The sequence below is a fragment of the Chelonia mydas genome, chromosome 4 (genome assembly GCF_015237465.2).
Source record: "Chelonia mydas isolate rCheMyd1 chromosome 4, rCheMyd1.pri.v2, whole genome shotgun sequence".
NCBI classification, from domain to species: Eukaryota; Metazoa; Chordata; order Testudines; family Cheloniidae; genus Chelonia; species Chelonia mydas.
Genome location: NC_057852.1, coordinates 95,441,773 through 95,466,040, shown reverse-complemented (window position 1 = coordinate 95,466,040; position 24,268 = coordinate 95,441,773). Strand labels below are relative to the sequence as shown.

Sequence of the window (24,268 nt, the reverse complement as noted above, 5' to 3'; positions counted from 1 at the left end):
GGTGTGGCAGATCTGAGAGCTTGGAAGCATGAAAACCTCAGACTATTTTAATCTATAAATGATATATTTATCTTTGTAAATTAGGAATTGTATTCTGGTTCCATGGAGGAGGGTTACAAAGCTTCCTGCAGGAATGAAAGTCACTGGGGGGTAATTAATGCAAATCCCTGGACAGATAAACAGCACTGGAGAAGTACCACCTCCCAGTGGGAAATTGCATATAATGGTTTTGACTGGGTTAAAGAGGGCCAGAAAATAAAAGGCCCAAACTGTATAAAATCTCAGCTTGAGCTGATTTAGAGGGTCACAGATTCTGAAATAAAAAATGGACAAACTTGTGTACAGACCTAACAGGATCCCAGGCGGATGACAGGTAATACCTGGTAAGCTTAGCATGTGAGTATACTGTTTACTGATTTATATGCTTTTATCTTAATTATACTGTGCTTTGTGAAAGCTGTCTGGTCATTGGTAAACTAGGTCATAGCACTGGAAGACAGCAGAAATGCAGGTGCTGCACTAAAGTAAGATCCACTGGGATAAGCACAGTGAATTGCAATGGAATTGCAGCCTAAATCTCCAGTCTGAAGGAAGAAGAATGTGTGTTCCTGCCCTGAGAAAGGGGATGTTTAAAGGTATGAGCCTGTGTGGAGTGTCTGCAAAGAAGCCATGAAGAAGTCAGAGGTCCAACTTCCCTGTGACAAATGGCACAGATGATATTCTGACATTTATCAGACCAGAGATTCCAAGAGCTTTGAGAAGCAAGACACCAACCCCAAATCAAAAGAGAGGTGCACCACAGAAAATAACCCTGGGGCAGCTAAAAGGGTATGTTCTCCCTGTGGTACTCACAGCACAACCATAATTCACAATCCATATGCCTTTGGTGCAGCCATGAAGGCAAAGCAATTACCTGATGTAAGCCTAGTGGTACATGGAGCAATCCTTCCATAAACTAGGATATTGCAAGGTGAGAGAGGACTGTTGCTCCAAGCATGTGAAGATGAAAGCTGCAGTCACAACCCATACAGCCTGCATGAACAGATAACATGGCTCTGAATGTTCCAAGTATAAAAGATGGCAAGGTTGAACACAAGAAGGTCCTGCTTTCCAATTAAACCCGCCCCCACTACACTTGTGAGAAACACTGTCACCAAGCATGTCAGAACTCTCATCAAGCGTGTCAACCTGAGAAAATTCAGGAGGTAGATTCTTATTCCCAACTTTAAGACAAAGTTCCAGTAATTTAGAAAGTGATGCTATCATCAGAACTAGGATGTTTGAACCAAACTTCTAAGACCTGGTTATGGCTATGACAACAACTTTGCCCTGTGTGTCTGCAGGTCAGTCCGATCTTCTGATCCTATGGAATCAGAGGGAACACATAATGCAATTCCTGATTCCTGACCACGAAAAGGGAGCTTGTTATTGGCAATGGGTCTTATTTCACCCTGAAGCAGAACTGATGACAATGGGTATTCTTCTTGTTAATAAAGAAGCCTGGTCTGGACATACTCCCTTTACATAATGCCAGACTGAGGCCAAAATAAGACATTTGTGATTTTGGCAGATAGGTTTATGGTTTTGAATCAGCAGATGTGATATATCTTGATTTTTAGTTAGGCTTTTGACACAGTCCCACCATGACATTCTGATAAGTAAACTAGGGAAACGTGGTTTAGGTGAAATTACTTTGAGGTTGGTTCAAAAATGACTGAAAAAACATATTTAAAGAGTTATTATCACTGGTTCAATTTCAAACTGTGGGGATGTATCTAGTGCGGTTCCCCAAGGGTCTGTGCTGGATCTGATACATTTCAATATTTTCACTAATGACTTGGATAATGGAATAGAGAGTGTACTTATAACCTCTGTGGATGACACTAAGCTGGCTTTGCAAGCACTTTGGAGGACAAGATCAAAATTCAAAATGACCTTAATAAATTGGAGAATTGGTCTGAAATCAACAAGATGAAATTAAATTAAGACTACAGTTAGGATGGAAAAACCCCATGCACAAATACAAAATGGGGAATAACTGGCCAGATAATACTACTGAAAAGAATCTAAGGGTTATAGTGGATCACAAATTAAATAAGAGCCAAGAAAGTGATGCAGTCGCAAAAAAAAAAAAAAAAAAGGCTAATATTCTGTGGTGTTGTAACAGGGTCAGCACCCACTTCTTGCAAGCGCCCCCTCTGGCTGGGTGCATCCACAGTCTTTAACTTTAAATCAGTCCATCCCTGGTATGAGGCTGTATCCCCAGGGCTTCCTCCCTGGAGACACTATCTTCCTGCAGCCCTCCCCAGGCTCAGTCCTTACTCAGTGTCTGCAGCCAGCTGGGAGCATCTTCATTGCTCCCACAGTCTTGCTAGCTAACGGTCTTTGGCTCAGTCCTAGCAGCCAACCAGGAGCCTCTTGCTCCCCCGTCCCTGCCCCCACTTAACTGTCCGTTGTGTTGCATTTCCCTCAGCCAGCCAAGTACGCAGTCCTTTCTTTTCCAGCTCCAAGCAGCAATTAACTTCTGCACTGCTCTGCAGCTCCTTTTATATAGCCCTCCTGGGCCCTGATTGTTTGCCTCCTCTGCAGCCACTCTAGCCTGCTTGGAGGACCTCTTCACTGCTCCTTTCCTGGGATGGGTGTGGCAGAACCCTGAGGCCTCCAGCAGGGGCCTTTAGGCCTAGTCCACTCCATCACGGTGTATTAACAGAAATGTCATATCTAAGACATGGGAGGTAATTGTCCCACTCTGCTCAGCAGTACTGAGGTCTCAGTTGAAATACTGTGCTCAGTTCTGAAGGCCACACTTTGAGAAAGATTTGGAAAAATTGAAAAAAGAGTCCAGAAGAAAGCAACAAAAATAATAAAAAGTTTAGAAAACCTATCCTGTGAGGAAAGGTTTAAAAAAACTGGGCACCGTTTAGTCTTGAGCACCTGTTGCCTGGAGTTTGGCGTTCTCCACAGGTCTTCCCATCATCCCCCCACTGAGTCAAGAGCCCTATAACTTCCTGCAGTGTTTGTGGGCATCTCCCAATCACCTGCAGTTGTCTTTCCCCTCTCCTCCTGTCCCTTTAAAAAGATTTCATCGCCAACTAATGCTATTACAGGTTCTACTCAGAACATGACCAGTTCTACTGATTTCTTCTGGAGTGACTGTCACAAAAGGAATGCCTAAGGCCTCAGCTGACTAACTCTGGAGGCTCTGGGAGAAAACCACTGGTAGATATCTCCTCTCAATGGTGTTTAAATGAGACTAGGATAGTAGACGCATATTTTAGGAGTGCCAATTCAATAGCTCTCAAAGAATCAGGGGAGTATGTTGCCACCTATAAAAAACAGAGATGATGCCAGGTTCTCAGAACCAGACTCAGTCAATGAAGATAAATATGGGGGCCTATGCCATTCAGGCTAGACCTGGAACATCACAATTTGTGATTCTCCTGAACCTGTGACAGATCAGGGCACCTTGGTGACACTGATGTAGACAATAATACTCCTTAAGAAAATGATACCTCAGAAACAGTAAGTCATGTCAGCATTAGACACAGTTGTCCTGAGCAAACCTGGGGATGTGAATATTGTTGACACTGAGTACCAAACCATTTTGATAAGCAGTTTACCCAAGTTAATGGTACTGGATCTTGCTCCCAAACTACGTGTACCCAAGGATCCTATTTCCACTTGAGCTGGATAAAAACAATACCTCTTGGAAGAAATGCCTTATGTGCCTAACTCCAAGAGAGGGTTCATAGCTGAGAATTGCAAGCAGAAATAGGCACCTCTTTGAAGCTTGGACTTAGGTGCCTATCTCTGTAAGAGGACTGGGGCTTACGACACACTCCAGTCATCACTATTTCCCATTAACTAGCTTAGGCAGCTCCCTGCCTAGCTTGCTGGCTTTTGTGAATCACAGTCTAAGACACCTATCTCACCCTATTAATTGTATAGGGAGCTTAGGCACCTTTAGGCTTTGTAAATTGCAGTGGTGTTCCTATGATTTTCCAGGCACCAAAACTTTAGGCATTGCAATCTCAGTGTCACAATGGCTAAGTCTTTTTTTGACTCTAGCCCAGGTAAATGGTTCATCAATGTGAATTGTGCTGGATCCATAGTACTAGACCCAGTCAACCTGGAAGGATCTGGAGACCAATTCTCATTATCCTGGCACTGGACCACTTTAGGCAAGTGGTACACCATCTGAGGGTACCAAAGCCATAACAGAGTCAGATGACCCAGGATTATTGTAGGAACATTAATGGGCATTGGGCCACTTATTAAAGTGGTTCTCCAGAATGCTGGATCCTAGGAACTGGACTCAATAGATCTGGATGGATCTGCAGATGTCTACGGTGTCAGAACCTCAGCATCTTACCAGGTCAACTTGTAAGGATTCATGTACATCAGTGTTAATTAGACAGTGCCAGGATGTCGACATAGAATTAGGTCAACTCTGGGGGACACAGGAACCTTGGCATTGAATTGATGGTGCCAGGAAGCTGGCATTACATTCAGTCAACCCCTTGGGATGCAGGGACTTTGGTTCTGTGTCAACAGCGCCAGAATTAGGCACTATATAGGTGAACCCAAAGGTATTTGGGGACCTTGGAGCTATCAACAATGCTGGGATGTTGGTGCTGAATTAGATCAACCAAGAGGGATCTGGGGGCCTCAGGGCAATGCCAATGGTGCCTGGACCTCAGTACCAAATCAGGTCAACTCAGAGGAATCCAGGGACCTTGACGCTGGCCTGCATTGTGCACTGAACAGCACCATGCTCACCCAGATAAGACCAGAAAATGAAGGCTGCTTAAACTGGGCACAGAGTCACTTAGGTTAGTGGTTGTTCAAAGTCAATAATGGAGTTGCACATTGCCAGACTTGGTGGACTGGTTCTGAGGAGCTCCCCCACCAGTAGGAGTGGGTGTGGCCCTTCCACTCCTATGGGTCATACAGACAATATTTGTGCCCAACAGGTACCAATTCTTTTAAATCTAACTAGAAAGAAAATACTCCCGCTCCACCCTCACAAATGGCAGAGTTAAAATAAAAAAGACCAACAAGGAAAGTTTTGAGGACAGAGTATGTGACTCAAGCTCATTGCACCTTCAGTGGTTAAAAAAAGAAAAAAAAGGTTACTGATCTCCTCAGAGGGCTCAAGAGAGGACAGACTGTACAGGTATGAATACCAGGTCTGTCTTGCCCAGGATGGAGCTCTCAGGAAGCTTCTGCCATGATTCACTAAACTGGGAGCAGTGGTAGATACGCTGGAGAGTAGAGATAGGATTCAGAGGAACCTAGACAAATTAGAGGATTGGGCCAAAAGAAATCTGATGAGGTTCAACAAGGACAAGTGCAGAGTCCTGTACTTAGGATGGAAGAATCCCATGCACTGCTACAGACTAAGGACAGAGTGGCTAGGCAGCAGTTCTGCAGAAAAGAATCAAGGGGATGAGAAGCTGGATATGAGTCAACAGTGTGCCCTTGTTGCCAAGAAGGCTAACGGCATTTTGGTCTGTATAAGTAGGAGCATTGCCCTCTATCTGGCATTGGTGAGGCCTCATCTAGAGTACTGTGTCCAGTTTCGGGCCCCACACTACAAGAAGGATGTGGAAAAATTGGAAAGAGTCCAGCAGAGGACAACAAAAATGATTAGGGGGCTGAAGCACATGACTTATGAAGAGAGGCTGAGGGAACTGGGATTATTTAGTCTGCAGAAGAGAAGAATGAGGGAGGATTTGATAGCTGCTTTCAACTACCTGAAAGGGGGTACCAAAGAGGATGGATCTAGACTGTTCTCAGTGGTACCAGATGACAGAACAAGAAGTAATGGTCTCAAGTTGCAGTGCGGGAGGTTTAGGTTGGATATTAGGAAAAACTTTTTCACCAGGAGGGTGCTGAAGCACTGGAATAGGTTACTCAGGGAGGTGGTGGAATCTCCTTCCTTAGAGGTTTTTAAGGTGAGGCTTGACAAAGCCCTGGCTGGGATGATTTAGTTGGGGATTGGTCCTGCTTTGAGCAGGGCGTTGGACTAGATGACCTCCTGAGGTCCCTTCCAACCCTGATATTCTATGATTCTATCTTATTTGAATTTGATAATGACCATGTGAAGCAGAGGCAATGGAGGGAACACACAGAGCAGGTCTCTGTCCCACAGAAACAGGAGAGTGGCCAATATTGACCCTTGGTCGTGACCTGCTCTGTTGCAGAAACAAGGCACTTCCTGTTCTGCTGGGTCACAAATAATCCATAGCTGGAAAACCTCTATGTGAAACACCCAAGACAGAATGCTCATGTTGAGAGATCATTCATGGTCTAAAGTGAAGGATCAATACACCAGTTCCATAACTTGACTGCTCTGCTAAAGGCTGTTGGACCTGGCATCGCCTTGCTTGTTCACATAAAACACTGCTGCAGTGTTGTTGGTGAGAACCTGGACCACCTTGCCTTGGATATGAGACTGGAACCGCTGGCATGAATGAAATATCACTCCCAACTCCAAAAATGTTTATGTGGAGTATGGCCTTGGACTGCAACCCTTGCATTTGGAGGGCACTCAGATGTGCTCCCTATTCTATGGCTGAGGCATCTGTTACCAGAGTAATGGTTGGGAGAGGAGGTGAGAAAGTGACTCCTCTACATGTGTTGGACTAGCTCATTCACCATTTCAGAGACAACAACAGGTTGTCTTGTCCAGGTCGATATATTGAGTTGAATCATGTCTGCAATGTGCTGATGTGCAGTCTGGTGTGAAGGGAGACATAGGTACATGCTGTCATGTGACCTAGGATCCTGAAGCAATCCTTACAGTACTCTGAGGATACTTCTTGAGGGACACACACAGGTTTCATAAAGCCCGAGACCTGGAAAAAGGCAGGAATATCCTGGCAGATTTGGAATCCACGATTGCCTTAATGAATTCTATCCTTTGGATAGATGATAAAATTGGTCCAGTATGTTGAAGAGATGCAGTGTTTGATAAATGGAGGTCTGGAGTAGCCCTGAACCAGACAGTTGTCTGGGTAAGGAAATACACGTACATCCCGTTTGAGGAGGTAAGCTGCTACCAATGCCATGCACTTGGTAACCCCCCGCAGGCTGACAATAGGCAGTACTGTGAAATGGTAGTGGTTGTATCCTACTATGAACCCCAGGAACATGGACTGCCACGTGGAAATATGTTGCCTTTGATTTACAGGACACCTACCATTCCCCCAGATCTGACAAAGGGATAATCGGGGCCAGGGAAACCATCTGGAACTTTATCTTCTTGATGTATCTGTTCAGGTTCCGAAGGTCTACGGACGGAGATGGGGAACCTTTTCTCTATCACGGGCCATTGACCCAGAGAAAAAAAAATCAATTGCGGGCTACACGCAAGTAAAAAGCATCTTAATTTAGTTTTTTGTTTTAGAGAGAGAAATATAAAACATTGAACTTGCCCACCTGGGGAGGTGGGCGCTGAGACTCGGGACTTCCCGCCTGGGGCAGTGCAAGCCGGCGCTCATGGCTCCAACCTCACAGGTGCGTGCCGAGACTTGCCCTGGGCCAGATGAAATTAGACAACAGGCCGGATCCGGCCCACAGGACGTAGGTTCCCCACCCTGGTCTAGGAGGAATCTGAAACCTCCTCTGGCTTTGGGAATTAGAAAGTATCAGGAAAAGAACTCCCTGCCCTGATGAAGATGGAACACTTCTGCTATAGCTCCCACAGAACGTAGAATCTGCACTTCTTCTCTTAGTACAGACTCATGAGTGGTTCCTGAAGAGGGATGGGAAAAGGGAAGGGGGGGGGCAGTGAGGAAGTCCAGGGTATATCCCAATTTCACTGTGCTTGGCACTCATTTGGCCAAGGTGATGGACTGCCAGACATGTAGGAGTAGGACAACCTGTCTCGGTAGGCAGGGAAAGCCCAGATAGATCCAGGTTAGGTGGCATGCTGTCCTCGATATAGAAGAGTCAAATCTGCTGTTTTGAGGCCTGTGGATGCCTGAAGCCTGAGGAAGCAGAAGGCATTTGCCTCCTCTTAGGTTGTGAGCCTGACACAAGAGGTAGTACTGCTGTCTAGGCTGGTTGGAGGATGATATTTTGTCCTTTTCATTATCAGGATGTAGAGGACCAAAGACTTCAGAACTGCTCTCTAGTGCTTTAGGGTGTGCAAAGCCCCATCTGTTTTGGAAGAGGACAAGGCACACACTTGGAAAGGGAAGTCTTCAATCATTTTTTCCACCTCTGTAGGAATTCATGAGGACTGCAACCAAAAGGAATGGTGCATTGTTACAGGTGTCACACTGGCCCTGGCTGCAGAATCCACCACATCTAAGGAAGCCGAACAAGCAGTGAGATGATCTTTAGCCACAACCAACTGGAACTGCTCCCTTGCATCTTCAGGCAGCTTGGTGACAAACTGGGATATGGCTTCCCAATTGGAGAATTCATACTATGACAATAAGATGTGATGATTAGCAAGCTGATATTGTAGAGTTGCTATGGACTAAGTTTTTCTGGCAAATAGATCAAGCTCTTTCGCATCTTTGTCCTGGAGGAAGCCTAAGTAGTGCCCTGATGACTTCCTGCATTCACCATGGCCACAACTAATGAACTGGGGGTGGGATGTAGATGGACCTGCTGAAATTCCTAGGACAGAACCTGGTATTTCCATTCTGTCCTAGAGAATGGAACTTCTGTTGGCTTGCCCACCAGAGGAACGGAGGATGGGGTCTACCAGATCACTTTGGACAGTTGCAAGACAGCCTTGTTAATAGGCAGGGACACACCTTTCCTGCTTCAGTTGGATGGAGAATGTCCACCTGGATGCCTAGAGAGATTGCCATTCTCCTAAGTAACTCCTGATATACTTTACAACCAGTGGGGACTGAGAATGCTGCTTCTGGTACCAGGGCCTCACCCAGAGAAGAAGAAAAGGCTTGAAGCAGAGGCAAGGGAAACTGCTCCCTGGGTTAGTCTTGTGGTACCAGTAAGTGCTGTGGTACCGATGGTTGTTGCGAAGCTGGCAATGGTGAATCAACTGCATGGGACTTGGGAGGCTGTTTGGTATTAACTGTCACTGGCCTCTCATAGCAGGTGGGGGAAGCATCCTTCCTGGGAGATCTATTTTTATGAGATGATGTAGATTTGGATGCCAGAGGCATACCTCAAGACAACTAATAGGTCCCCAGTGGGGCTGAGATGATACTAGACCCCAGGCTTGATTGGCCTATTCATTCCAATCCCTGGATGGACCCTTCTCTGAGCCCTGGCAATGAGAATGATGACAAGAGCGGTCTCTAAACTCTTGTACCACGAAACCCGAGAGTCTACTTCAGAGTCCAGTGATGACTCAAAGTACCCAGAGAACCAGGGTGAAACAGTGCTGGGAGGGGTTCTCTGTGACCTTGATTGGGACCTATATCTGGAGTGTGGTACTGCGGAAGCATGGATGGCTTCCTGGCCACCAGTAATATTCAGCGCTGCAGATCCTGAGCTGGCCCTATGGAAGTGAGGTGGTACTGAGTCTGAGGCAGGTGGTGCCAGCGATAAGTGACCCAGTGCCAACAATCTAGAAGGCTGCATTGGTTCCAGCAAGGGTCCTCATCTGGTACTGACAGACAAAATAAGTCTCTAGCTGTGTCATAAGCTACTGGTGTAGTTGGCACTGACATGAGCTGCTGACTTGTGGTGATCTGGAAAGACTATTATCTCTATCGGAGAAGTAGCCAGTCTCAGTGGTCCCTGAGAGGGCACTGGAGTCGACGGCTCATGTCTCTCTGAGCAACCTGGTATTGGGAAATAGCAAACTGAAGGCCATGTTCTACTTTCAGTACCTGAAAAACCCTCTGTGGAAGTCACGCACCTTAAACTTCAAGGAGCTGAAAGCAGATATTTTCTTGTGCTTCTGAGGTTGAGACTCCAATTCCCCTGTCCTTGAAGAGGATAATCCAAGAGATGGGGATCTTCTGTGGTTTTCAGCTGACACAGCCAGGGAGCTCTTGGAAAGCTTCTCATAGATAATTGAGGGGGATCCAACACCGGTCTAAGGGCAGCCTCCATGAAGATATATTGGTGGAGGTGCTTCTCCCTCAGCTTCATCTGAGTCTTGAAGCCACGACTGATTGAGCACCTATCTCTGACATGGCCTTCACCCAGACACTTGAGGCAGTGGTAGTGACAGTCACTAACAGACATGGACTTCCTACAGTCCGCACAAGGTTGGAACTCCAGGGACCTCGGCGTAAGTCCCCTGGTACAATGTAGGGTCCAGGGCCCCACTGCACTGGAAAAGCTCCAAAAGGAGGACCAAGTCAAAAGAAAGAATTTAAAATTATAAAAATAGAAGAAAAAAAACTCAGAAGAATGTTTTGAGTACCGCTATGCAGATTGAGTAACTGTTCACAGGGAACACCAATGCTCCAATCACTGACAGTAAAAAGGAACTAGAAGAGGGCTGGGGCATCTCTGCCCTTTATACTCTTGCTTGCAACAGAAGGAACTCTGAGGTGGGGGGGCCACCCCTACAGGTTCTGCTAGGGAAAACTCTCCAGCGCTAGTGCATGAGGCATACACACACCTACAGTGCAATGGGCAAATGCAAGCACTTGAACTGAAGGATGGTTGGGACCCTTCTGTACCGTTGGAATCCTCCATGAAGGGGAGGGGCAAGTAGCCCCAATGTTCTGTTTACTAGAAAAATTCTGCAGTTTGATGCCTGGGGCACCATTTCCCACAAGTAGGAATATGCAGAGACCACTGAAAGAAGAACCTTTGTTAGTTCCAATAAGCAAAGACTTAAAAGGTAATTCAGCTGTTCCTTGTAAGATTTTCAGATAATTATGCAGCCCTCAAAAAGGCAAATGGCATTTAAACAAAATAGGCCTGATTTTAAAAGATAATCAGCTCCTGAATCTCCTACTGATTTCAGTGAGACTGTAGGGACACAGCAGTATTGAAAGACGAGCCACATACATTTTTGTGGTAAAAAAAAAAAAAGATTCAGAAGTATGGGAGGATGGTTGGTTGGAGTTTTTATAGGCACTGCCCTACTGAAGAATGAAACTCTGGGCAGAGGAAGGGAATGAGCAAGGACAGTGTACTGGACAATCCTGCTCCTGGCCAGCTCCTTAGCAGCTTTCAGCGTTCTGAATTCTAGGAGTCTAATTTTTAAAAGTTTTAGACTCAAATGTATGTGCAAAATAAGTACCCAATTTGCTTGTACACTTATCACAACTGCACATTCTAATCAGAGGATAGGGTGGTGGAGAATTCATCCAGGAGCTGCTGAGTCAAATTCCATGTTCCTTGTCCTTTTACCCATCTCTTTACTTTTGGGAAGGTGGGGGCTGCTGCTTCACACTTTTCTTTTCCTCCCTATCTTCCTCATATTACAGGGAATAGTGGGGAATGAGGGGAAGGGAATCACATGCTTAATCTGGGTCCAAAGTCTGGAACTTGTCCTCCCACTACTGCTTGCCATTGGGTAATGGGAGTGGAGAAGGGTGTTGTAGGGTTGTGTGATTGGCTTTTGTCTGGTGCTGCTGGGGGAGGGGATGATACAGTCTGCTTTCTTGTGAGGAGCAGCCATTGCAAACTGCCTGTTTCATCCTCCCCCTTCCCACCCCTAACTACCCGTGCAATACATGAAGCACTATTTTACTACAATTTCCCCATAAAACCATCAATATTAGTAATATATAATAAAAAAGCACTACCTTCTGGGGACAAAGTACAAGGAGAAACACCTTAACACCACCTTACTTCAACCACTTAGAACAGTTCAACAAAATCCTGAAAGGAATGTCAAAGAGACAAGGTGGGCGAGGCAGTATCTTTTACTGAACCAACTTATGTTGGTGAAAAAGATAAGCTTTCAAGCTACACAGAGCTCTTCTTACCTGAAAAGCTTGTCTCTTTCACCAACATAAGTTGGTCCAATAAAAGATATCACCTCATTATGTCATCTCTTTAATATCCTGGGACCAACATGGCTACAACACCACAAATAGGAATGTGAAAGACATTTACTATCAAAATGCAATGGGATGCATACTTGCTTCCACCTTCCACTTTTATGTAAAGAAATGCCATGGAGAGTGGGAGAGGTTAATATGGTGTGTGGGGGAAGCATTTTCAAAAGTGCCTTGGGGAGTTGAGCATTTAGTTCCCTTATGTGCAATTAAAAAAAAACCACCTTAGGAGTTCACAGGATAAACTCCCATTGCCTCTACTAGTAGCTGGGTCAGGCCCCTACACAATGTTTGACTTTCAATGTGTTCTAAAGTTGATTAGCTGCTTTTGAAAATTCCACCATTAGTGAGAAATGAGCAGGCAAAACTAGCACCTAGGTGTGACTGAAATGTTATATAGTATAAATGGATGGAAACCATATAATTAGCACATAAAAATCTAGAGGCTATCCTAACTAATTAGAAATAGGCATGTTAAACATATGTATCATGTCTGACAATATGTGATGGTACTAGTAGACCCAGTAAGACAAATTACCGGCAGCTGAGGAAAGACCATACAGTGTGCTACATCACCTCAGAAAGTTACACTATGCCCTGATGTTACAGGGAGAGTATAGAAAAGATAGATAATTATTACTCACAAAAACACAATTATGTTGACCTCTGATATAAATCAAAGGATTAACAAACAGAGGATTAAATATATCAACACAGTATTTGCTTTTATAAATTCTTGAAAATATACAGCTCAAAAAACCCCCCCAAAAAACTTCTTTTTATGGTTAACCTACTTGCCATTTAGTGTATAATAAAGTCTTTAGAATTAGAATTAGTAGAAGTCTTTACTTCATTAGATGATGTTCTGAATTAAACTTTGAAGACTATGGTAATCATACTATATAAATAAAATTAATTTGTCCAAGTCTCACCCCGAAATGACGATTCAAACTTCATGTACTATATGACAAAAACATAACTAAAACCAGACATCTCCACCTACTTTTTCAACTAGTTCATAACTCTCCTCACACTTCAGTGCTCTGTTTTGTACAGCTGTTGAAGCTCGGTGATAGACATCTAGCCACTCTTGATACTGGCTTTCTGCTATCTCAGTAACAGCAAAACAGAGTGTTCTTAAACCTAAAATAGTAAACAGACAGTAAGAATAGCAATTCATAGTTAGAAATTACTTCATTTCTGTAAAAGCGGCAAAGCGTCCTGTGGCACCTTATAGACTAACAGACGTATTGAAGCATAAGCTTTCGTGGGTGAATGCCCACTTTGTCGGATGCATGTGTAGTGTAGATTCATTTCTACACTACACGTAGTGTAGATTCATTTCTGTGTAGTGCTAACAATACGTAGTTAACAAGCTAAATTTACTATGAATAAACAGATAAAAGAAAAAAACTCACTGGTGCATGTCACAAAAGCCCCTTGCTTCAAGAATACAAGACAAGACAATATATTAAGGGTTTATCTACACTGGGAATATTTGTACCAGCATACCTACATCAATATAGTGAAATGGGAAAAAATCCCTGATGCTAACCTACTGCACCAATGCAAACCAGTCTTGAACTACTTCAACTTATCTTATTACTTGGTAAAGTCATAGTGGTGCCATTCGATATTATACTTGTGCAGCACATCTATACGATAGGCTGTCAATGTCATAGTACAAAAAATTCCTGTATAGAAAGAGATACGAAGAATAAAACAGCCAGCATGCTTCCTTTTATTGTCACCTCTTTGTGCCCAAGCCATCCCAGGGATTTTTGGTTGCCAAACACTGCTCTTCCATTTGTGAACATAGTTGTCATTCACCACATTAATACTTTAAATTGGCAGGCAATAAAATAGATATTTCTAGATAAAAAGTATAAATCTTTATTTTGTAATTAGACATACATATGTCAAGACAAAATCAGAACTATTTTTTTAAAATTAACTATTTAATTTTCAAGTTATGAATATGTCCCACTGCAGGCAATGAAATGAAGAATTAATATTTTCAGAGTAATAAATTGCAAATGATCTCATGCTCACAATCTGTAAATTATGGAAATAAAACTTTCAAAAACAATATTAATATTAAGCATTATTTTAATCAATCTTAATTTAACTTGTGTGAAGAAAAGCTGATTTTCTGATTTATATATAAAAAAAATACCTGTTACCGTTTTTAATTGTAACATTTACAGATTTTTTTTTTTTTAAACCTACAATATTAGGCTCAAATGTTTCACAATGTCAACTTGCCTGAAATGCATATACCAAACGTACAACATGTACACAAGATGGATTTGCATAAGCATTCATGCACAACTGTCTGACTTGCACATATGCACTGGGGCTCATATGTATACAAGCGTACAAGAAATTTTTAAAATGTAAATCCTAATGTTATTAAAAAAAATTTCAATGTGTACCAGAAAAAGTGTTCTCCACTCACAAAATCACAACTAATGGCTAAGCAGAAAATCTGAGCAAATGGGTTTTCTTATCTGTAATTTTTGTTCTCTGTATGAGTGTGTGTGTATCTGTTTATATTCCTAGACCAAAACAATTTAAAATAGAGTTAAGATTGAGAGTAATGAATCAGTAATTTAGTGTAAAATATATTACTGAAATGTAATTATCTTAAAACCCAGGAAGAGTTAAGGTTAAACTCAAATCTAAATGTGTTAAGTTATGGAAATGCACAGTGAGGGTATCCAAACAATCTTAACTCTGCCTTGTCACAGATTCTTCCAACTTCCCATGAAGTCAAAACTGAGCAAACTCTTGCATACAGGCTACATTTGAAGATTTTTTTAAAATTAATTTATTATTATTAATTGGTCATTATTTGCCATTACTCTTCATAATTAAAAGCTTCTCCTTGAGCAGAAAACTTAATTCTGTCCTCAAGAGACACCATGCAAAACCCCTTAAGATCGTGAGTACAGTATTTTAGTTTGTGTGGACCCACATTAGCTTAAACTGATTTTAAAGGACACAGGGAATAATTAAGGTTGTTTGTTTGAGTGCCTTTTTGTTAATTTCCTGTCTTAATATGTTTAGATTTCTGGAGAATGACATTAACAGGACTCAACAATTTCACTGCTACCCATACGCTCTGAACAGTAGTACTGAAACTGAATAAAGTCTTCTTAATTTCACTCCGCTGCTACCGTTTGGCAAACACTGGAACTTTCTGTCTTCATGCTCAGGAAGATGTAAGTGCATCCATTTGCACTCATATCATATTTGGAAGGTGATCTTTGCACCTGTTAGAGTTTCAAATCCAGAACCATAGAATCATAGAATATCAGGGTTGGAAGGGGCCTCAGGAGGTCATCTAGTCCAACCCCCTGCTCAAAGCAGGATCAATCCCCAACTAAATCATCCCAGCCAGGGCTTTGTCAAGCCTGACCTTAAGGAAGGAGATTCCACCACCTCCCAAGGTAATGCATTCCAGTGCTTCACCACCCTCCTAATGAAAAAGTTTTTCCTAATATCCAACCTAAACCTCCCCCACTGCAACTTGAGACCATTACTCCTTGTTCTGTCATCTGCTACCACTGAGAACAGTCTAGATCCATCCTCTTTGGTACCCCCTTTCACGTAGTTGAAAGCAGCTATCAAATCCCCCCCTCATTCTTCTCTTCCGCAGACTAAACAATCCTAGTTCCCTCAGCCTCTCCTCATAAGTCATGCGTTCTGGTCCCTAATCATTTTTGTTGCCCTCCGCTGGATGCTTTCCAATTTTTCCACATCCTTCTTGCAGTGTGGGGCCCAAAACTGGACATAGCAGTCCAGATGAGGCCTCACCAATGTCAAATAGAGGGGAACAATCACGTCCCTCGATGTGCTGGCAATGCCCCTACTTATACATCCCAAAATGCCGTTAGCCTTCTTGGCAACAAAGGCACACTGTTGACTCATATCCAGCTTCTCGTCCACTGTAACCCCTAAGTCCTTTTCTGCAGAACTGCTGCCTAGCCGTTCGGTCCCTAATCTGTAGCGGTGCATGGGATTCTTCCGTCCTAAGTGCAAGACTCTGAACTTGTCCTTGTTGAACCTCATCAGATTTCTTTTGGCCCAATCCTCTAATTTGTCTAGAGCCCTCTGTATCCTATCCCTACCCTCCAGTGTATCTACTACTCCTCCCAGTTTAATGTTATCTACAAACTTGCTGAGGGTGCAGTCCAGACCATTCATGAAGTTATTGAACAAAACCAGCCCGAGGACTGACCCTTGGGGCACTCTGCTTGATACCGGCTGCCAACTAGACATGGAGCCATTGATCGCTACCCACTGAGCCCGACAATCTAGCCAGCTTTCTATCCACCTTATAGTCCACTCATCCAGCCCATACTACTTTAACTTGCTGGCAAGAATACTGTGGGAGACCGTAACAAAAGCTTTGCTAAAGTCAAGGAATAACCACTCAAACACCTTCAGACTTCCTGAAACCTAAAGAGCTCCAACAGGCTCCGAGAACATCTTTTGTGTGTAAACTGGTTCTAGTGTTTGGACATGAAAATGGTAATCTATAGCAATAGGCATCTCTGCTCTTTTTTATGGATTTTGGGAATTTTTGAATGCACAAAGTGATCTGCTGGTGTTATTTCCAGTTTGTATGCAGACTCTGTCCTTATGCACTATCCCTACCTCGCCTCAGTTGTAGGCTCCTGCCAGTCACCCACTAGCCCCCGGGCCCTGGGGCAGACTGCAGTATTAGCCACTCATCACAGACAAGGTTGGGATTGGACCTGCTGCCTCTGCCTACCCGTGGCTGCCCCTGCAACCCCTGTACCTAATAGACCTTCCCAGGCCTGCAGCCTGGGGCTTTCCTAGGCCAGAGCTCCCTTGGCCTTTTCCCAGCCCTGCTCTGAACTAGGTCCTCTATTCTCTCTATTCAAAGCTAGAGAGAGTGCTCTTCTGCTCCTGGCTTCCGTGGCTTTTATAAGGCCCGCTGGGTCTGTTTGGGGCATGGCCCCCAGCTGCAGCTGCTCTGCTAATCAGCCCAGCTCTTCCCCTGCCCCAGCCCTCTCCCAGGGCTATCTTAAACCCCTCTGGGCCCCAGTGGGTGTCCACTCCGCTACACTTACCAATATAGGTCTAAGCATCCCTGCTTTTAGCCCATTTGTAAGTATCTTGATCAAATGTTTATAAATATTTTGTTATTGTTTGGATGTAGTAAATTGCTTATTATTTCAGCTTTTTTGGCATGTGTAGAACAATTGTATATGCCTTTGGATTTAATTAAGATTTTATGGTTAAATTAGTGTTTGGCAGTTACCCATATTAATAATTTCAAATAATTCCAACAATCATCTTTTACAGCCATTCTGGCTTGGATATCTTGTACCGAGGAGTGATGGGTCTCTGGAGAATTGTGATAAATTCTTGCCCCCATCCTGACTTGTCTTCTTATTCAATATCAGCAGTAACAGGGACTTTTTCTCCTCACTCATCAATAAGGAGCTAAAGGGAACTAAAGGAGTAGATACCGATCTACCCAAAACATGGGAGTTTTAAAAAGGTAAAATGTATACATTTAAATTTTCAAAAAATAGTTATTCAAGGGTTAAAATCCATTGCTGATGTAATAACCTGGTATATGGATTTGTGTACAGGCCCAAAGTCCAGAGTTTGGTCAAAAGGTCAGAGGCCTAGCAAAAACTAAGAGAAAGCAGAATAACCAAAGATAACCTTGCTTTTGCTAAGATATGCCTGGTCAGTAAAACGCCAGATGTTGGGGGCAATAATTGTGTCTCATTCAAAGTTTCAACTAGAACAAAGAAGCCCTGTTTCTGTTGTTAGTTTCTTCTGTAGGGAGATGTTCTTCCCACACATCCAACCTTGAGTTTATGAAAGGTTAAAGCATGTCAGTATAAGATATGGCCTCCTCCCACCTCCCTTTCCCAGGGACCAATGCCTGCCTTAAAAACACAAATGAACAACTTGAAAGACAATCTTTTATTGCCATATACTTTTACTGTTTCTTTGCTTTTCCCCCTAGATATGTACCTGTTAGACAATCAAAGGAGCTACTTCACTCCTATGGACCCCAAATCAGAATTCAACATATATATTTTATACTAATACATTAATTAAAGTACTAATTAAATATTAATTTGTTAATTTAAGACCATGGGCGGAGACATTATGTAACCTTTGACCATTGGCTACTGTGCTATCATGTCTTGCTGCTAGACCTATCCGGGGTTGTCGGACTGCCTACCCTGTCACTTTTCCCCACCCATGGAAAATCCATATATTCCATTGTAATCAATTGATTGACGGTGTCTCTGAGCCTAATAAGCGAGGTGACACTCCATCAGCGCTGTACGTAATAAACTCCTGTGCTTGACCTCTACACAGTGTGGATTTATGTCCTTCAGTTATGTTTCCTCTGGCCTTTCCTAACAGCAAAAAGGATCATATTACTCCTCTAATGTTCCCTAGCCCTCTTTTTGCCAACCCCCAAATAGTACATGCAAGCTTTAAACGTGAACTGACATTTATATCCAAAAGCTCAGTTATCCAAAGATTCAATATGTCCTCCAAGATGTAGAGCTCTGGTCTTGCAGACCTTCGATAAGTCCTATGGAATTTAGGAGCTTGCAGGATCAGAGTTAATGTACAACCCAATCCTAAACTACAAAAGCAAAGAGTTTTGCATAAGCTGCTGGCTTTCCATAATCATGGAAGCTGCCTCAGCAAGTTTTGATGGTTAAAATTCAGGGTTGAAGAATCCTAAGAACAAACTTTAAGAGATTGATGGGGCAGCTCCCAATTATCCAAACGTTTTGAATGTTCATTGAGACATTTGGCTATTTGGTGTGGTACTTAATGATTATGAAAACATACTATGAAATGTATAGGATGTGCAAACATGGCTCAGTTAGTATAGTGGAGAAAACATAACTTTTGAAATTTTCTGACATACAAATGCTTGGTTTTGTACCTCTAACATAGAACACCACTATATTTTGGCATTTTAATTTGCACCTAAATTACATTCTAGAGAGTTTAATGTCATCTACTTAAATAATCAAGAAGCTTCATAAATAAAATAAACAAAGCTGTATTGAGGCTTATAAACTAACATGGCAATAGAAATTTTGAATCGGGACAGTAAAAATGAATATAAAGGGAGAAGCTGGGTGGGGAACAACAGCGTATACCTCTTATGTACAAGGCACACTAATTAATTTAACTATCTTCAGAATAAGAACGGTGTTTAACATTCCTCTAGATTTCTTGGCAATTTGACAGCATTAGGAATGCTAAGCTTTGATGCAAGAGTGTAGTGGCCTCTGACATTAGGTGGTATCTTGGTCTCTCCTGTTCTCTGCCTGTGACACACAATATTTAGTTTCCTGGGGACTGAAAGTTTTGGTCTAACTGAAGTTTTTGGGCTTATCATAGGGGTACTTGGGAGAAATATAATGGCACGTGGTATACAGAGGACACACTACATGATCTGGTGGCCCCTTTAGGCCCTATAGCTCTATGAAACTGTGTGTGGTCATCCTACACTGATGTAAGAAGGGTTTGAATGAGCTCTCCTCTGACATCTAGTGATGAACTGGGAGAAAAGACCTCAGAAGCAGGCTGTATTTTCATAGACACATTCTCTACAACCTGCCTCAGAAAAGTCCTCCGTATCTTTTGGCCCAGAACAATCTCAAACCAAGATCTATTGACACAATGCATCCAAGAGGATATGAGCACCATCATTGCCAGGAGGTGTTGGAGATGGATTGGCCATGTGCTTCAGATGGAAACTGATTCCATCACCAGAGTAGCAATAAGATGGAAACCTGAAGGCAAGCGAAAACGAGCTGCCCGAAAGCAACATGGCGAAGACCTGTGGAAGCCGAGCTGAAAAACGCGGGGCACAGCTGGGGAAATATTGAAAGACTTGCCAGAAACAGACAGGAATGGAGGAGTTTTGTCGCTGCCCTAAACACCAGAATCATAATGGGAACATGATGATGACCTACTCTTTGTAGGTCACAGACCAGTTTTACCAAAGTGATCATTTTTGGATGTCTTGAGTTAAAATTTTAGTACTGAATGCAGGGGAAATGAAATCTTGTTTTCCTTATTGTATGAGTAAAGGGCAGCAGAACTGTACTTAGCACCCCTCGATTGAGAGGGTCACCCTAACTTTAACCCTGTTCGCTAAGCAGGGGTCAGTGGTGGAAAAGCCAAGTGAAAGGCAGAAGGAATGGGGAGAGGTGTTCCTGGTAGTGTGGACTCTGTTTAAGGAGTCCTAGATACCATTTGGCCATTGCCTCTCCTGTGTTTAAAGGCAGAGTTGATCAGACAGTCCTTGTTTCTGCTCAGTCATTGCTATTGTTGAAATCACTGATGAGCAGGTCTAGAGGCTGAGCCTTAGACCTGATGTGTGAAAGACAATGCAGAGGTTGCAGTAGCAGTGAGGTTCTCTGCTACCCACTGAAATCACTAAAAGCTGAAATCACCAAGAACGGGGCTAAGTGCTGGAACCTTAAAACATGACATTCCAGGAGCAGCAAGCAGCAGCCGTGAGTAGAGGCAAAGGTGGCAGCAAGCAGTGATAACAGCTGCAGCAGCACTGAGCAGCAGCATTGGTTGACTCCTCCTCCCCCCTTTTTGGGGTGGGAAGTGAACCCATGTGAACACACCCCTGAATTCTGGGACTTAGCTAACTTTGGACAACCATCTATGAATGGCATGCAGAAGACGGGAAGGGGAGTGATGTGTTAAGGGAACATTAGTCTGTCAGACTTCCACACCGCAGGTGGGAAACTGAGGCAAAGGATATGGCTCATCGTACTGTGGGGTGGGTGTTTACTTGTGGGTTGCACACTTTTGAATTGTTGTTGTGGTGTTTTCCCAAATTAATGCTGAGTTCCCTCTTCCTTTTAATAAAAGTTTTCTTTTTTTATACACAGACTGTGTGTGTGAGTGGGAAAGTATTGCCTCTCAGAGGTGCCCAGGGATGGTGTTTAGTTTTTCCAGATTATTGGGTGGGGGCTCAAGCCAGATCTGTTTTGTAATGTTAAGTGGAAACCCTAGATATTGAACCTGGGCTTTGTTACTGTCAGTACAACCTGGCAGAATTATTACACTAAGAAATGGACTGAGTTTTTCTCATAAGAAGAGTCCTATGAGATGGGTCCAGAAAAATGAATGGGAGAGAAAAAGGTGGCAAGGATTGTGTAACTTGGATATTAAAATCTTTCTAAATATCTTTTCACAATCCACCAATCAGATGATGAAGTGGAAAAACAGCAATGAATGCATGTGGAATATCTACAGAGCTAGTATTTTCCAAGGAATTTGCTGGTCTCCAGAATCTAAACTTCAATTTTTAAAAATAAACTTACTTGCATACTGACCGCAAAGAATCTTAACAAAAAATTGAGACTCTTATTGAGTCTGCTTCTTGACAGATTGGAACAAGACCAAAGAGAATTATACAGTTCTTCCATTCACCTACATGGGTATTAACAATGAAATGTATTAAATGCTTAAATGTAAATGCCAGCAATGCTAACCACTTCATTTTGAACAACGTAGCAAATACGTGTAGCAAATGCCAAGGACATACTGTATTGCCACATGAATGGAAACAGTAAAGAAATGGTATAATGTCATTGGCAGTATTTAAATTTGGTGCAATAATAAATACTGAATTCTTTTTAATGTATTACAGAATGGAGAACGCTTTTTTTAAAAAAACAAGTGAATTGAGTGCTTGTGAGGTCACTGATTGACTGTTCTTGAGAAAAAGACATGAGGGGTGCAAGAGCAGTAGTACACACTTCCCTACAAGGACATGGAAGTACACTATGTCTAGAGGAGGCACAAAATTTAGTTTTCATGTCAGCTCAATCCCCAACCTCTCTGCTGAGATTGCCAATTGTGCTGGTGATCTGGAGGAGGACAATTATCCACTAAGATCTGGATTGAGACCTTAGATTCATTTCATATGGATTATCAGATAATAAACACTTTTCAGCCACTATCTAGATAGCCTTGATTCAAACCAGTATCCTAGACTAAGCTTCACACTGTGTTACATTTCAGCTGTCCTGTCCAGTACATTTTTTTTTTGAAGTTTCTAAGCAACCCAGACACCGAGATCCAAGCAATCAAAGATTTACTCATCAGGAGCATTAGGCTGCTGCACTACCAGCTATCTGACAAGTTTTTGTTTATTTCCATAGCCTATTTGTATTTTAGGGTTCCTTCTTAGTATGATACTCTGAATATGATACTTTGGGCAATATATCTATATATATATATATATATTTAAAGCTACCCAAACACTCCTGATGCAAATCATAATGTGAAGAACACACACAGGGAACAGACCTGAGGCTAGCTTTTGTTTTCACTTAGGCCATCATACAGTGATCGTATCACCACACCAACCAAAGGGGTCAATTGCTTGATGATACAAACAGGGGAAAGAGGAGTAGAACTCTCTAAAGTAATGGAATAGAAATAGGCTTTCTTGGTGTAAGAGGTCTCAAAAGATTTGGTCAGGTCATAACTCTCTACTTACTAAAGGTAAGTGCCTCAATTTAGGATTTAAGAACGTCCTTGCCTCCAAGGGAAGGTCTAATGGATTCCCTTGGACATCAGGGAACACACAATCAAAACAAAAAAATCAAGGGCTTTTCACACGTATTTGTTTCTGTTGGTTCTTTAATTTTATTTATAAGGGTTTGTGCTGTAGTTTTACTGCACAGAGCTTAGATGTACTATGATAATTACTCTATAAATGGGGTAGGCAGATAAGTAAAATTGATAAGTTCCTGGACAGTAAGAAATTTGTCTTTGAAAGAGTGGATGTTGACCAGGGTGATTTTGACAACATGTGCATGTTACAAGGTGTTATAAGGCTCAGGAGTCATAGAGAGGAAGACTGGGAAACTTTCACGGAGCAAGGACCACTGTTATCCCAGTTGGTTTTTTCTATGTGGAATGCATGAGTGTTTCAGGGCAATCTTAAAACCTATCAGCTCAATAGGATTAAGTGTGCTCACAGATTTTAAAAACTTGCACTCATGCACTCCACACAGAGAAAGGGAGGGAAAGAAAGGGTAAAAGTGAGAAAGTGGACTGGAAAGGAAGAGCGAGAGAAAGAGAGAGAGGACTTGCAAGACTGGGGTTCAAGTCCTTTTTCTGCTGCAGACTTCCTGTGTAACCTTGGGAAAGTACTTAGCCTTTCTGTGTCTCACTTCTCTATCTGTAAAATGGGGATAAGAGTACTTCTTTGCCTCACAGGGATATTGTAAGGATAAAGATATTGCCACCTACTGTAGCAATGGGGGTCATATAAGTACCCAAGATATACAGAACTATTTTCCCCCCTCACTGGGAGGAACTGCCCAGAGAGAGGATGGAGAAGAGCATCCTATGTGGAGAGCCCAGCTTGAGTGGTTAATACCAGCAGAAACCTGGCTGGAGTGACAGTGCTCCCCATCAGGCCAGCAACTATACTAACCAAGTCCATCCCTACCCCCGTGGCCTAACGGTGCAGTTGTGGAATGGGGGAAGAGCAGCCTGGAGCCATTTCTCCCATCTGGGACCAAAGCAGGGAAAAAGGGCTCTGGACTTCCTCAGGAACAACAGAGGTTAATTTATATTTCCTACCATACAACCAGAAAATCCTGCAATCTGTTCTGCAAAAGGAGCTAACAATAGATTGCTTATGCTTCATTTTCAGTGTTACAGCACCCAGGGGGGCAGAATCATTATAACCCCATGGATAATTATAAATATTGATAATTTAATTAAGTTTTTATTTGTTGCATGAACAATTAGTAAAATAAATCTCTTAAAATTTTCTTAAAGAACTTAGAAACAAATTTTATTAAAGTTATATCAAAATGAAAGAACATCTACAGTTGAGTTTCCTGTAATAACCTTAATTTTGCTCCTTATCCATCCATCTTTTCCTATTGCATGGATGAATTAGAATACTATGGTCCTTTATTGTATGATGTTATAACCCATGACCAACTTGCTTTCCTCTATCAGGCACAGAAAGACTTCAGAGCAGTATCTGGGAAGCACTGTGGCCCACTGGATTGGGACTCAGGAGATCTAGGTTCTATTCCTGGCTCTTCTAGGGGCCTGCTGGGTGACCTTCAGAAAGTCATTTTACTTCTATGTCTCAGTTTCCCCTTCTGTAAAATAGAGGTAATGATACTTACCTCCTTTGTCAAGTGCTTTTAAGATCTACTGATGAAAAGTGCTATCTAAGAGCAAAGTACTATTGCAAGGGTGTATACGATATCAATATTTTC

General features: G+C 42.6%; 1 protein-coding gene across 9 annotated transcripts in view; it reads right to left on the bottom strand.

Moving 5' to 3' along the window:
- Positions 1 to 24,268, bottom strand: part of ATP8A1 (ATPase phospholipid transporting 8A1) — a 252,619-nt gene that overhangs the window by 109,651 nt on the left and 118,700 nt on the right. For all 9 annotated transcript variants that reach the window (XM_027831495.3, XM_043544446.1, XM_043544443.1 and 6 more), the window contains one exon: positions 12,961 to 13,100. In XM_027831495.3, coding sequence (XP_027687296.2) covers positions 12,961 to 13,100 — 140 coding nt within the window. The remainder of the gene's footprint in view (positions 1 to 12,960; positions 13,101 to 24,268) is intronic.